This window comes from Lycium barbarum, chromosome 12 (assembly GCF_019175385.1).
Source record: "Lycium barbarum isolate Lr01 chromosome 12, ASM1917538v2, whole genome shotgun sequence".
Lineage (NCBI taxonomy): Eukaryota > Viridiplantae > Streptophyta > Magnoliopsida > Solanales > Solanaceae > Lycium > Lycium barbarum.
Genome location: NC_083348.1, coordinates 86,675,293 through 86,689,409, shown reverse-complemented (window position 1 = coordinate 86,689,409; position 14,117 = coordinate 86,675,293). Strand labels below are relative to the sequence as shown.

Genomic DNA, 14,117 nt, shown 5'->3' with positions numbered 1-14,117 from the left:
ATTTTGTAAAAAAAAGACCTATAAGTTGGTAGATATTTTTAACAATTACTCCTACTAACCATTTACCAATCTTTATTTATGTCTATCATGTGGGAGGATTATATTAAAGAGTAGTTACATTACTATTCATGTTAAATTTTCTTTTTTATTGAATTAAAGTTTGATCAATTGATGTTGTATTTTTTAGAAAGACCTTCTAGAAGCGTATTAATTTTGTTATGAACTATAACTTGCTCAATTGGTAAGATTATATAAGAATTGAGAATATTTTGATAGTTTCACAACTTGTGGGGTTTTTATGTCTATAAAAAAAATACAACTTAAGAAATTCAAATTGCATGTCCAAACATAATTTCAAATCATGGTTTAATCTCATGGTTTCAAACCATGTCCAAACGGCTCCTAACTTTGCAAGCTATATTATATTTAATTTGGTAGAAAATTCTATATTGGACATAATATTATAATGGGTAGATCTCTTGGACCTTTAGACTAATTAGTATTGGGTACATAAAATATGAGTAGGGCTAAATATAAGGTATAAAAATTTTGGATATCCGGAAATCTGAAGTACTAAATCTGATATCCAAAAATTTTAAAAATAAAATTCGAAATTCAATCCATAATCCAAATATTCAAAAAATTCGAATTTCGGTTTAGATCTCGGCTGACCCAAACTATGTCCACCCCTAGTTAATATATATATTTATATTAAGGTCCTACTATTTCTTTCTTTCCTGGTGCACTGGTTCTTGATAATCACAAGCTTCCATTTTTTTTTTTTTGGGGGGGGGGGGGGGGGGGGCGTTAAATGTTACTATTATTTTAGCATATTAAAATTAACCTTCAGCTTAACTAGAATAGTCGCCTAGGCAGTGAAGTAAGTTAATTAGTAATCATTCAGACGCGGATGTAGCCTTTCGATACAGGATTTAGATGAAACCAGCAATTTTAATGCGATGTATAAATTTATATGTAAAAAATCATTGTAATTGCAATAAATAATAGATCTGGACCATAACTTTTAAAGATATAATTGATTCAACGCTAAGAGCATTAAATGTTGAACCCATAAAACTTTAACTCATAAAATCGTCTCTGGTCATCAACCAATTAACTTTTCACACACTTTCATGTCTTTAAAAGGATAGTTCAATAATAAAAAATCTCAATCGAACTGTAGTATGCTTTAAGTATCGAGGAGTGTGGGCCTGTGGGGAATAAAAGACTTTTGAGCCAGTCTGCTAGTTAGAGTTTTGTCAACTCAATAATGAAATGGACTATGTCCTTTCGCACAAGTGCTAAATTGTGAAGCACAATATAGTACGGGGAGAGATAAAATTAGATTCAAAAATACAATTTCCTTTTCGACAAATACTTAATCGAAAAAAGTAGAGCCAGTTTGACTTACACCCGGTTAATAATTACAGAAAAGTATTTAAATATTGCAATACTTGGACATTTTGTATTTTGACTTTTGTGACTTAGCCATAGAAGTTTAATATTTTAAGTATGTGAGTGTTGTCTTTTGGTTATGATTGTTATTTGTGTTTGGTGATGATGTTAAATATAGTGTTTTAATTTTGGTGAATTGAAAAGGTAAGCCCAAGCCTTCCCCTCACCACTTCCTCTACAAGACACTCTTTCTCTATCAGTAAATTTTAGCAGGTAAGTTACTATTTTTATTTAATTATCTATAAATAATAATATTAAAAAAATATCATCTATAATTAGCTATCAATTGGCTAGATTGTGTAAAAAGAAACCGGAACTCCGGATGAATCAACAAAAGAAACTTAACGTAATGACCTTGCATCCTAAAAATGTCAGTGTGAAAAGGGAAATGGGAATTGTGAGATGTAAATGTAATAAGCTACTAGTCTTTTTTACTACTAACTAATTGAACTTGAGGTTGACTAACCTCGAAGGTTTTTCCTTTTGGGTCTTGCCTAACTCTACACCATGCCGCCTCAACAATTGACAACAAATAAATAATACGGCATGTCTTGTCTGAGTTAATGTAACCAAAGGTGAAAAAAATCAATTTCATGATTATTCATCTCCTAGTTGGAAACAGGTTTCTTAATTCATCTCCCACCCAAATAAATAAATAAATAAATATTGAGAATTAAGAAAAGCAGAAGGAAAAGAACAGTTGGAGATCAGATTGTAAAAATGTAAGTCGAGAGGAAATCATCCAAACAGAATTTCCACGAAAAGATGACAAATTCAATCCCTATACCTTTTGGACGCGATTTCCTTGCTAGCTTCAAACTTTTTTTTTTTTTTTTTTGTTGGTCAAGTGGTGTACTGTCATCTACAGCCATGAAGAAAAAGAATAGAAGAAACCAAAAAAGGCAGAAATTTGTGAAGAAATAAATGGAAACGCAAGCAAATTAAGACAGAAATACACTTTCGAGTCTACTAATTCAAAATACAAATAAGTGCTTTTTTCTTTGGACGGTCGAGAGGAAATAGAAAAGCAGTAGACAGTAGTGACTCTTTTGGCTGGTCATTGGTCGGTACATGGTAAAACAAAAAAAAAAAGTGGCTGTCGTATCCTTTATCCTTGTACTAATTGAATCTGTTGACACGTTTATATCTCGTTAATTTTGGTGTTTTACGTCATTGAAGTAATCACATTCTCAATCTTTTCGTGTGATATTTTTACGATGTACTCCCTCCGGTATTAATTTATTAAGGATAAATGATAACTTTAAAGTTAAATATTTTAATATTAATCACATTATTTAGGACGGATTGAGCTCCTCTTCATTTCCCTTCTCTCCATTTTCCTCAAGTTCTACCTTAGATTTGAGACACATGACATGTGTTAGAATTAATGGCTACGATTTAATTGACTAAAACAAGACTCTAACAATGGTTTACATAATTAATAACTTATTCATAAATATATTAAAATACTTTCTCTCTCTTCCTATTATACATCAAATATTATATTTTAACTCATTTCCTACTCCGACATAAGGGTGGCAGGGGGACGGGACGGGGACGGTAGGGGACATTTTGGGGGGGACAGGACAGGACGGGGACTTCTTAAAGGGGGACGGGGACTTTGGGGGGACGGGCTTTTGAGGGACTTTTTGAGGGGCCCGTCCTGTCCCACTCCAAGGGGGATGGGACGGGCTTGGGGGCCGGAGGCTTTTTTTAATAAAACTTCAAACATAACATTTAAATTGATAACTTATTAGCTAATATTAAATTTTCAAGTCTTTATATAAAAATTTAAAGACTTGGATTTATTTTTAGGTATTTATATTTTATAATAGGAGAAAATAATTTCAAGTAAGAACTATTTATTTTTTATAACTGATAACTTTAATGTCTTTAAATGTATTTAACAACGGCTATTTTTTGAACTTCTAAGGGCTATTATTTTTAATTTATTACATAATATTAAATATACTTTCAAGTCTTTATAATCTTTATAAAGAATTGCATTTTTTTTTGTAGTTATGTAAAGAAAAATAATTTCAAGTAAGAACTTTATGTTTATTTATTCAAAAATCAAAATAGATCTTTTAAAGTTCATAAAACTTGACTCAAAGTCTCAAATACAAGAAGATCACCTAATCTACACAACCACCTTCTAGGAAGGGTTCTGTTTCAATTAGACCTCTAAGTTACAATAAGACCACCTAATCTACACAGCCACCTTCTAGGAAGGGTTCTGTTTTAACTAGACATCTAAGCAGTTAATTATAAATTATCACACTAAAACTTGTACGGATCTATGTACATTTTTTCTAATTGTCGTATCGCTTCCGTTGCATTCAATTCTGGAATTGGTATATCTCCTTGACGGTCCATAAGTTCCATGCCATCATCGCTATTAGTGTTGATTATCTCTTCATATTCTTCTTCTTCTTGACGGGTTAATTTTGGTAGCCCACAATTTCTTCTTTCTGCGTTGATCCAATCCCTGAATAAGACAGAAATCTCCAAGCTATCTTGTGCTAATGCATGTCTGTGATCTCCGAGTTGAAATCTTGTCGCGCTAAAAGCTGCCTCCGAAGCTACTGATGATGATTGAATAGTTAGTATATCTCGAGCCATTTTTTAGAATAATGGAAATGCCTCGCCACGCTTCCTCCACCATCCTAAAATATCTTCATTGTCGCGTTGTCCACAGTGATGCTTTCCAAACTCTGATCAAGATAAGATTCAAGATCACTTTCATTTTGAGTATTAGCAATACCAAGCCATGCGGCATCCATTGATCTATCAAATTTTCTATTGCCAAATTTAGCCTTATTTTTTTGTGAAGGACGTTAATTTCCACTTCTACTTTCTTCATTTTTATAATTATTATACATTAATTTAGCTTTTAATTCTATGCTACGTTTACACTCTTCAACATTTGGATGTTCATTAGGAGGAATATCTAACTGCAATAAATTTTGTCAACAAGTCCATGAGCACCTCTTAATTTTAAAGACGGGTCAAGTATACAAGCAATCAAATAAATATCGGGAATAGGAAAAAAATACTTCTTAAATTTGAAAATCATTTCATCAACGGCTTCCTCATGTTCGTTTGATTCTCTATATTCCGCAAATAGTTTTGTAAGCCCACAAATATAAAATAACATTTGTGCAATTGTAGGATAGTATTGACCAGAAAATGCTTTTGTTGCAATATAAAATTTTTCTAAAAAAATACACAGTCCTTCAATTTCATTCCAATGACTATCTTGTATTTGTTCATGGGGATAATAATGATGTGCATTAAAAACATATTGAAGGGGTTTTTGATATTGGTGAGCAACAAGTAGCATGGCATATAAAGAACTCCACCTAGTACAAATTTCTTTTGGAATTTTTCTAACAGGCAAATTTTGCTCAACACAATATTTTTAAACAGATTAATTTTACTTTGCTTATGAGCGCTAAAAACGTATTGACAAGCATATCATATTTTTTGTAGAGAACCCTCAAATAAATCAAGACCATCTTTTACAATTAAATTAAAAACATGGCATGCACATCGGACATGAAAAATATCAAGGTTAATTGGGAAAATTCTTATAGCCATAAGTTCAGCACTCTTAGTCATGGAAGAAGCATTATCAAATGTAACAGTTAATACTTTGTCAACAAGACCATATAATTGCAAAATGTCTAGAACATTTGCAGAAATATAAGAACCGGTTTTTTTCTCATCAATATATTTATAACCAAGTATATGCTTTTGCATATTCCAATTATGATCAATCCAATGTACCGTAACACATAATTAATCATTGCCATTAACATTGCGACCTATATCAGAAGTGACAGACACTCTAGTATCTAGGTGATGGAACACACAACGCATATATTGACAATAATCACTTTGAAATTTAAAAACGTCGGCTCTAACAGTGGATCTAGGAATGCCTTGAAAAGTAGGGTTATACATAGCTTTAATATAATGCACAAAACCGGGGTTAGAAGGAAAACTAAAAGGCAAGCCACAAACCGCAACCATTTTAGCTAGTTCTTCACGATTTCTATCTTTATTATAAGTCATTTGAGTGATAGCGGGGTTAGAAGGATTTAAAGTTCGTTGGACCATATTAGATCCCCTAACGGATCCAATGGGAGCGGCACTACTAGCGCCGGTCGGTGTGTTTTTAAGTCCAGCTACTAATCGAGCATCTAAGTATGGTTTTCCAATACATGTTCTCAAGTGTCTAGTTAAACCACCCGTCCCACCCGCCCCTCCACCGCTTCTGTGTTTTAAAATTTGTTTACATTTGTGACAAATAGCCTAAGTTTTAGTATCATCTAAAGTCATGAATTTCCATACGACACTAGTTCTAGGACGTTGCACCTTAGTCGTACCCCTAGTAGGAGGCATAGGGGGACAACCAGCTCCAGACTGAGATGTAGTCTGAGTTGGAGCTTCGGTAACGGGACTAGTAGGTGTCTCATTTAAATCTAATTCCTCGCCTTCTTCTACTTCTACATTTTCCAAATCATCAAATTCTAAATTAGCATAAGCTCTATCTAAAGCTTTAGTTTGTAATTCTAAATCTTCTGGAATAAGAGGAAAACCGGGGGAACAAAAAATTCAGTTTCATCAACATGAGTGAATTCCTCCGTATTGTTTCTAAATTGAATTTTAGATTTACTAGAAGAACCAGATTTACCCTTACTACTACGGCTAAAAGGGTTAGGGATTTCGACAGTTTTACCTAGGACCGAGATCTTAACTTTTTTAGACATATTATCAAAATATAATAAAATAAAATATGAAAATTAATTGAAAAAATACGCAAATAAAATGCAAGAATTAAATAAATTAAAGGATGGATCGAGTGTACCAAACGTCTGCGTAAAAGCAAACGTAACCGTAAACGTTGAAATTGAAATTATGTTACTTGAAGCTTGAAAGTTGCTCCAAAATTCAAATATTGCCCACTTCACCATAATAATAATAATAATAATAATAATATTTCACCAAATATTAGAGAGAGAGATAATTGGTGGATGATTTGTGTGAAAATGAATAAAAATGAAGAGGTATTTATAGTTTAGAATTTGAATTAAAATGCAATTTATTAAACTTTGGGGGTATTTTTTTTGGGTGGGGGGGGGGGGGGGGGGGGGGAGAAGGGGACTCCAACGGCTGAAAATGAGACCGTTGGAGTCCCAACATTAATGGAAATTCTGGGCCAGCGGCTGGGCCCCACCTCCAACGGTCAAACGCTGACCACTTAAAAAAAAATAAGACTAACATTTTCAGGCGGGACGGGACCGGTTAGCTGGTCCGGTACCGGGCCTGATCGGACCGGGCCTCGCCGGGACTTTCCTCCCCTTCCGCCCCCCTACCCGTCCCCCTTCCCCCTCTGCCCGCTCCCCCATCGTTAACCGGGACGGGGATAGTCCGGTGCCGGACCGGGCCGGACACAGGGTGGGACCGGGACCGTCCCGTCCCCTCTGATACCCTTACTTCGACAAGACAAAATCCCTATTAGGATATTAACTTTGATTCCAACGAAAAAAATACACTGAACAACTTCTTCAAGTAGTGAAGAAATTATGGATGAAGCAATTTAACGTTTGTTTTTTATTTGGACTTCACAGAAAAAAGTTACATGGCATCGCTATAATTGTAATAGAGAGAATTACAGTGAAGTTTGTATATGGAATATGCAAAAATTGTTTTGGCTCAAAGACATGAAATAAATGGGATAAATAATCAGGTAAACTGATAAGGAAGCAAATAGATAGGAAAAGAAAAAGTAGAAAGGGAGAGCAAAGTTTTTAACATATTTATGGACAAGTTATTAATTATTTAAATTATGGTTAGGATCTTGCTTTAGTCAATTAAATCGTAGCCGTTAATTATAACTTGTGTCATGTGTCCCTAATCTAAGTTAGAACTTGAGGAAAATGGAGAGGAGAAATGAAGAGGAACTCAATCCATTTAGGACAGAGGGAATACACAACTTAACTAATTTGAAATTTCTTCTTAACATAATAGGAGGTTCTTTGTGTGAATGCATTGTTACTCACGTTAAAATCTACTCCCACGCACCGTCCTAATTTATGTCTTTAACTAGGCACACAGAGTTTGAGAAAGAAAGACTTTTGATCTATTGTGGTTTAAAACAAACCTTAGACGTTTGTTTCGCAATAACTCATTTCATTAATGATAAAATAAAATTTTTAAAGTTAAATTGTTTTTAAATATAAAAAGACGACATTCTTTTGAAAAAGACTAAAAAGAAAATGTGATACATAAATTGAGAGAAAAGGAATTAGTACAAACATCATGTGTTATACAACTATTTAATTAATTGTAAGTAAATCTAACCTTTGAGGTGATATGGAAGGTTTGTATATTTACTATATATACTACTACTAATTTGAAAAACTCAATAGTCCACATACGTATGCTTGACGTAGGGCTTACATGCATGGAGAAAATTGTTGTTTCACCTAAGACAACAACGTACGAATATTAATTCGGATCGTGCGAGTATAAGGTAAATATAGACAACTTATGTGGCGAATGGCGATTAATTGTCGTGTAAGGTTTATCTATAGAAAGATGCACAATTCCTTCTGCTATATGGACCTAGTTGACTATATATGAGGTATATATAGTGTGTACACATTCCAATTTAATGCATAATTGATAGCCTGTAGACTTCTGCCATAAGCTTAATTTCTGTGACCTTCTATTTGGACTTTAGTTGCTAGTTAGCGACAAAAGGAAAACCCCATTTTTTCTTAAATCTTTTTCGTGATAATTCTTCAATTGAGGGCGGGTGAATAGCTAGTCAAAATGGAAGAGATGGCATGTGAATTTGCTTCTTTTAAAGTATATTTTGTGGCATGTTTTATTTGTTAGTACTTGAATATATTTTTAATATCTTTCATTTAGCTAAAGAAAATAATTGAGAGGTGTTTAAAAAAGTTTCAAGAACAAAAATGTTGGATTAGGTAAGTAAGAAAAATGGTGCACTTTAAATTAAAAGTAAAGTCGAAAATTTGTAAGTGGCATTGAATATAATATGTCAAGACTGTCTATGTCGACTTAAATCAATAATTGATTGGAGTCCAATAATGACTAATGAATTTAATCTATGTTAAAGAGCCATCATTGTTTTTGTCGACTTGTGAATTGTTGTGTTGTCGGAAGTGACTTTTCGTCTATACAGCAACGAAACTAAACATGGCTTAATTTAGATTATTACTGTGACCATATATTGCCCTTTTTTAATCTTCTATGAGTTGGTAATGCCATTTTACGAATTAATTACGGTCTTTTTTCGGTTTCATTATCTTACATGCAAATTACTGAAACAGCGTGCACTATATATGGGTGCAACGTAATAATTAATCAAGCTAACTTCATTATCTTACATATAAATTACTGAATATTTTTATTCGCTCTTCCTTATGTATATTTCTTCATAAATGAATTATCCAACCAAGTCAAATAGGATACAAAATTATGACCATTAGACAAAAAAAGGGAAACAAGATCTCCCTGTCGTCCACACATATTTACAACCAAAGAAAAGCTTTTTGCTCTAGCTAGCTAGATTCCGAAAGCATAAAGGACGAAGCCATCCTTTATGTGCAATGATGAAAAGAAGAAAACATCTAGTGAACTTCCTTTCCAAAAGTGAGTATTTCACATTGCTTTGGATTCACAACGAAAGTCGCGGCCGACTTTTATTTTTGTGAGAGACGTATGGGATAGGTTAAAAAAAAAAAAAAAAAAACATTTATTAGAAAATACTTTTGTCTTCTCGTCATGAAAGGACTCCAATTGAGTCTATAATATCATAGATCAATCGATCTATTATCTTAAAGTTTTGGATTTAAATGTTCATTTCACAATGCTAAAGTGCTAAAGTGCTAAAGTTTTATGTCTTTGCATTTTGGGGACGAAACCTTGACTTTACTTATTAACAAGTAGGGGTGTACAAAGCAAACCGCACCAAATCGCGTTAAATCAAGAAAAAATCCCGACTAGTCGTTTGGTGTTGAAAAAAAAAATCCGATCATAATTGTTTTGGTTTGATTTTAGCTAAAAAAAAGTCAAATCAAACCAAATCGACCCGACATTACGTGTATTCGATTTTTAAAATATTTATTCGTAATGTAATTTGTAAATATTTCTTTAATTTTTTCATAGTTTTTTTGTCTTTTATCATATTATTTTAAGCTTGAACTTAGAATTTTGAATGTCAATAAGTTTTATATCCCATGGATACTCAAATAAAGTCCAAATTAAAACCAACTCAACACTAATGCTAACAAAAGAAATTCAATTCTAACACTAGGAATGACAGTAATGTTGGATATTTATTCTTTAGTTTTGCATATTTGGTTTAGAGTGTAAAAATACGTACATAGCGTAATTTTTTTCTTTGTCATGTAATTAATACTTATTAGCCGTACTTATTTTAGCATATTAGTATTTAGATTAAAGTCATTTTCTTTATGAATTATTAATTAGCAATACTTATTTTAACCGATTTTATAATCTTTTTTGTTGAATATTTTAATACGATGTCATCACTCATCTCACATTTTGTGTTATTTTCTTAAGAAACTCCATAGTTATATAGTTGTATCTTACTAAAACTAAAGAAATATTTGAAGTAAAAGTCATATATTTTGTATGAAGACTTTTTCGGAAAAAAAAACCCGAACAACCCAAAAAACCGAATAACCCGAGAAAATCCGACGTTGAAAAACCCGAATTTTATTTGTTTGGTTTGGTTTATAAATTTAAAAACCCGATGCAATTGGTTTGATTTGATATTTGAAAAATTCGAACCAACTCGATCCATGTACACCCCTATTAACAAGTACGGTATTGAGGTGTTAATTAAGATCAAGGTAACGTGCGAGTTTTTTTCAACGACTGTGCTAAGAAAAATATATAGCACCACCAGTTTCTGTAAATAACACACTATAACGCTTACTAATAGCACTTAAAACAGACGTGCAACTATTAATTACTTTACCATAGGAAAATTATTAGAGGTAAAAAGGTCAACAAATTATCACCTATATGCGGGGCGTTTTTAGGTGCAAAAAATGAGACACATAAATACATGGTCTCTCTGTAAAATTAGATATTTTATATATATATTTTTTAAAATTAATATAATACTATCTGCCAAAATGATTAAATGATATATTTGACTGAAAATTGAATTATTTATCCAGAGATCTAAGAATCAAGGCCACTTAATACATTTTTTTCTTCTATTTTTTAGCGAGGAACTCATATTTTAAAAATTCTTATATGGACAAGAGAGATTCCATTTCTATCATCGGGTCAACCAGTTACCCACGCAACCTTTTATGTGGGTCCCATGTTGTATCATTGAGTCCACGTGTACTAGCTGCTGACGTGACCCACGGTCTCATTAATTTCACGGCGAGGTTTATTTATAATGACAACAAAATAGCACAAGAGCCACGCCTAGATTTTCAATAAAGTTAGTAATTATTTGGAGGTTTCTTTTTCCATATTTAATTTCATAATTTTTTCTTTTTCTTTTTGGTCGAGGTTTCTTTTTCCATATTTAATTTCATAATTTTTTCTTTTTCTTTTTGGTATGGTCCCATTTAATGAAACCTTTGGTACTTTGCCACGTACAACTCCCTTGGTCAAAGCTTCTAAGCATTTAAGCTATCCCTTTATAGTAATAGACAACCCATGCAATTATAGATTACTTTAGTTGTACGTGAAAAGACAACTAGAGAGAACACGTGTCCCCTATTTTAATCTCCGGCCACCGTAGTCAGCGGCGTTTTCGCCGGTGTTTGACTGTTGGGATCTATGAAACCATATTTGCCGTCTAAAATATAAAAAGATTAACTAGATCTTGTATTTCCATTATTAGAAGATTATCGACCATTTGGAGTAATAGAGTCACTTTTCCACTGAGATGACATTATTTATTTGACAATATTAAAAAACAATGTATTATTTTATTGATTTCTTAAAAAATTAAAGAGTAAATAAGGAAAGTCTTTGATATGATTGTGACTTTGGTTATGAGCTGTCTATCCATGCAATTATTAAAATATTTAAAACTAAATCATAACTTGATTTCTCTAATATTTTTATTTTTAGAAGACTCTTGTCTCATGACACTACGTAGTGTATAGATATTATAATATCTTTATTTTATATATGTTGAAAATATAGTAATTGAAGGATGAATTGATGGTTATGGAAAGTCTTTGATACAAGAAATGAGACAAGCATCATCTGTCTATTACTCCATTTTTTTTCTCTTTTAAATGTTTTTAATTTTGTTTCTCTTGTTTCTTGTGATTCAATAAAAAAAAATTCACATGGTCAGTGACAAAATAATAAAGAGGACAATGAAATTGTGTATAAGCTGCATTATTGTACAGAGAACTAATTTGGATAGGGAAACAAAGAATAAGTGTTTCCCGTGATAAAATGAGGTTAACAGAATAGAAACTAATAAGCACCTAATTAAAGAGGTAATTCTTTTTTTATTTTTTTGTCCGGGAAACAACATGTCCAAAAGCTCAGAGGTAAAAAAAAAAAAAATTACACAAATTCATTAGTAGAATCCCAGATACTCTGAATATCAAAGTTCAACATGCTGCTGCAGTAGCTATCTCTGTCATCTTCAGTAGTTGTGTTGCTGCTGCTGTTGTTGAAGTAAGTCGAGTTTGAATTCAATGGCGTAGGACTTGATGAAGGCGTCGATAAATTCGACATAGCAGCTGATTGGAAGCTGAAGTTGTTGTTGTTGCTGTCATTAGATTGAAGTGTCGAACCGTCGGAGGGTAGTGGATCATAGTACCCATAATTTTGTAAAGCAAAATAATCATTCGTTAAATTTGAATTAAGCACTTCATTGCTTAATTGCCATCCATTAACTTGGCAATTTTGTGAGCTAAAGTTTTCAAGATTTGATGAGAATTGTTCCATATTTGTTGGTGGCTGCATGAGTTGAGCTTCACTAGAAAATGGTACACATGGGGTTGTACTTAAAGTTGAGCAACTTGGAAAATCTTGAATAGGGGCTTGAATTTGGTTATTTTGGGCCATTTGTGGCAACTGGTTTTGGCAAATTTGATTTTCTTGAAGATTATTTGGGAGCAAGAAGTTTGAGTTTTGGCGTTGGGATGATATAAGAGAAGTAGCTAATCTCAAGACTTCAGGATTTACCAAAGGTTGCCCAGGGCCTGACAATCTTGAAAGATTCATTTGATGAGATGAATTATTGTAGAGTGAAGGGTGTAAAATTGAAGAAAGATCAAGAAGATCAAGTCGTGGACTGTGAGTCACTGGGTCAATTCCCATTCTCAAAAGCCTTTTTCTGATGTGAGTATTCCAATAATTCTTGATTTCGTTATCAGTTCTACCGGGCAAACGTGCAGCAATAGCAGACCACCTAAGGTACAAAAAAAAAAAAAAAACACATGACAAGTTAGAATCAAACTCTAGGAACATGACAAAAGACTTGGATATGTAAAAATCTATAAATGCAAAAAAGTCCAACAGTATGAAGAAAATAAGTACTATGTTGTGGCCCCAAAAAAGTACATACATCTTTCTCAAAGTTCTGATTAATTAAATGAAGAAACTTACTTGTTGCCTAAAATACTATGGAGTTGAATGATTGTCTCTTCTTCTTCAAAAGAGAACCTTCCCCTTTTAATATCTGGCCTTAGATAGTTGGTCCAACGTAGCCTGCAACTCTTTCCACACCTTTGCAGCCCTACACAATTACCAAAAGAATTGTTAAATTCAGTTATTAGTAGCTTGATGAATGAAAAAGTAGAAGAATGATTAATTTGAGTAGAAAAGAATAAGAGAAGAAAAATACCAGCATTCTTTGGAAGAGTCCTCCAATTACCATAGCCATGTTTTTGAATGTAATCAATGAGCTTTTGATCTTCTTCAGGGGTCCATGGACCTTTCTTAAGTCCATTTTTGTCACAACAAGGAGCTCTGCCCATGGTGAGTATAGTAGTTTCACTTGGGATTTTTTTAAAGTTATTGTTCGCAAAAGAATACACAGAGAGAAATTAAGAGAGTAGTAGTTGATAAGTGTTTGTGGAGGAGAAGAAATAATTAAGACAGAATTAGCTGCAGTTCCCTATTGATGAAAGTATGAAGGGGTATATATAGTGAGCGGTAGAATTAGAAAGGGGGGAAGTCAAAGGGATTCGGTGGCCGTCCTCTGTTTATCACTACGGCAACGTGTCCCTTTTCTTTTAAGAAAAAAGTGTGAATTCAACAATCTCTGTATAGCCTGCCCAAGCCCCAAAACATCCAAAATAGTATGGTAGCATAAAATAAATTGCTCCTTTCTTTTAATTACCCTCTATACTAAAAATAACTTCACTTTTACTGGTTCACTTTAACTTATCAACAAAAGGACAATTTTTTTTTCATGTTTTACTCTTAACAGTAATTAGTCAATCCTCAAATCATTTCCAAGTTCACAGAGACTATATATCAATTAATATGAATATTATGTTAAAATATGCACTTTGTTTATTATTTGTTAAGGAGAATGCAAAGTCTATTATGGACGGTAAAAATGAGCACGGGGCGTACATTTTTTCCTTTATTTTCTGTGT

At 32.9% G+C, this 14,117-nt stretch overlaps 1 protein-coding gene across 1 annotated transcript; it reads right to left on the bottom strand.

Annotated features, from left to right (window-relative positions):
- Positions 1–11,879: 11,879 nt before the first annotated feature.
- Positions 11,880–13,611, bottom strand: LOC132623950 (transcription factor MYB102). Its single transcript, XM_060338766.1, has 3 exons — positions 13,358–13,611; positions 13,120–13,249; positions 11,880–12,922 (listed from the first exon to the last, which is right to left on the bottom strand). Exons 1-3 carry the CDS (start codon positions 13,488–13,490, stop codon positions 12,070–12,072), a joined length of 1,116 nt encoding a protein of 371 aa, XP_060194749.1. The 5' UTR covers positions 13,491–13,611; the 3' UTR covers positions 11,880–12,069.
- Between the last annotated feature and the right edge of the window lie 506 nt (positions 13,612–14,117).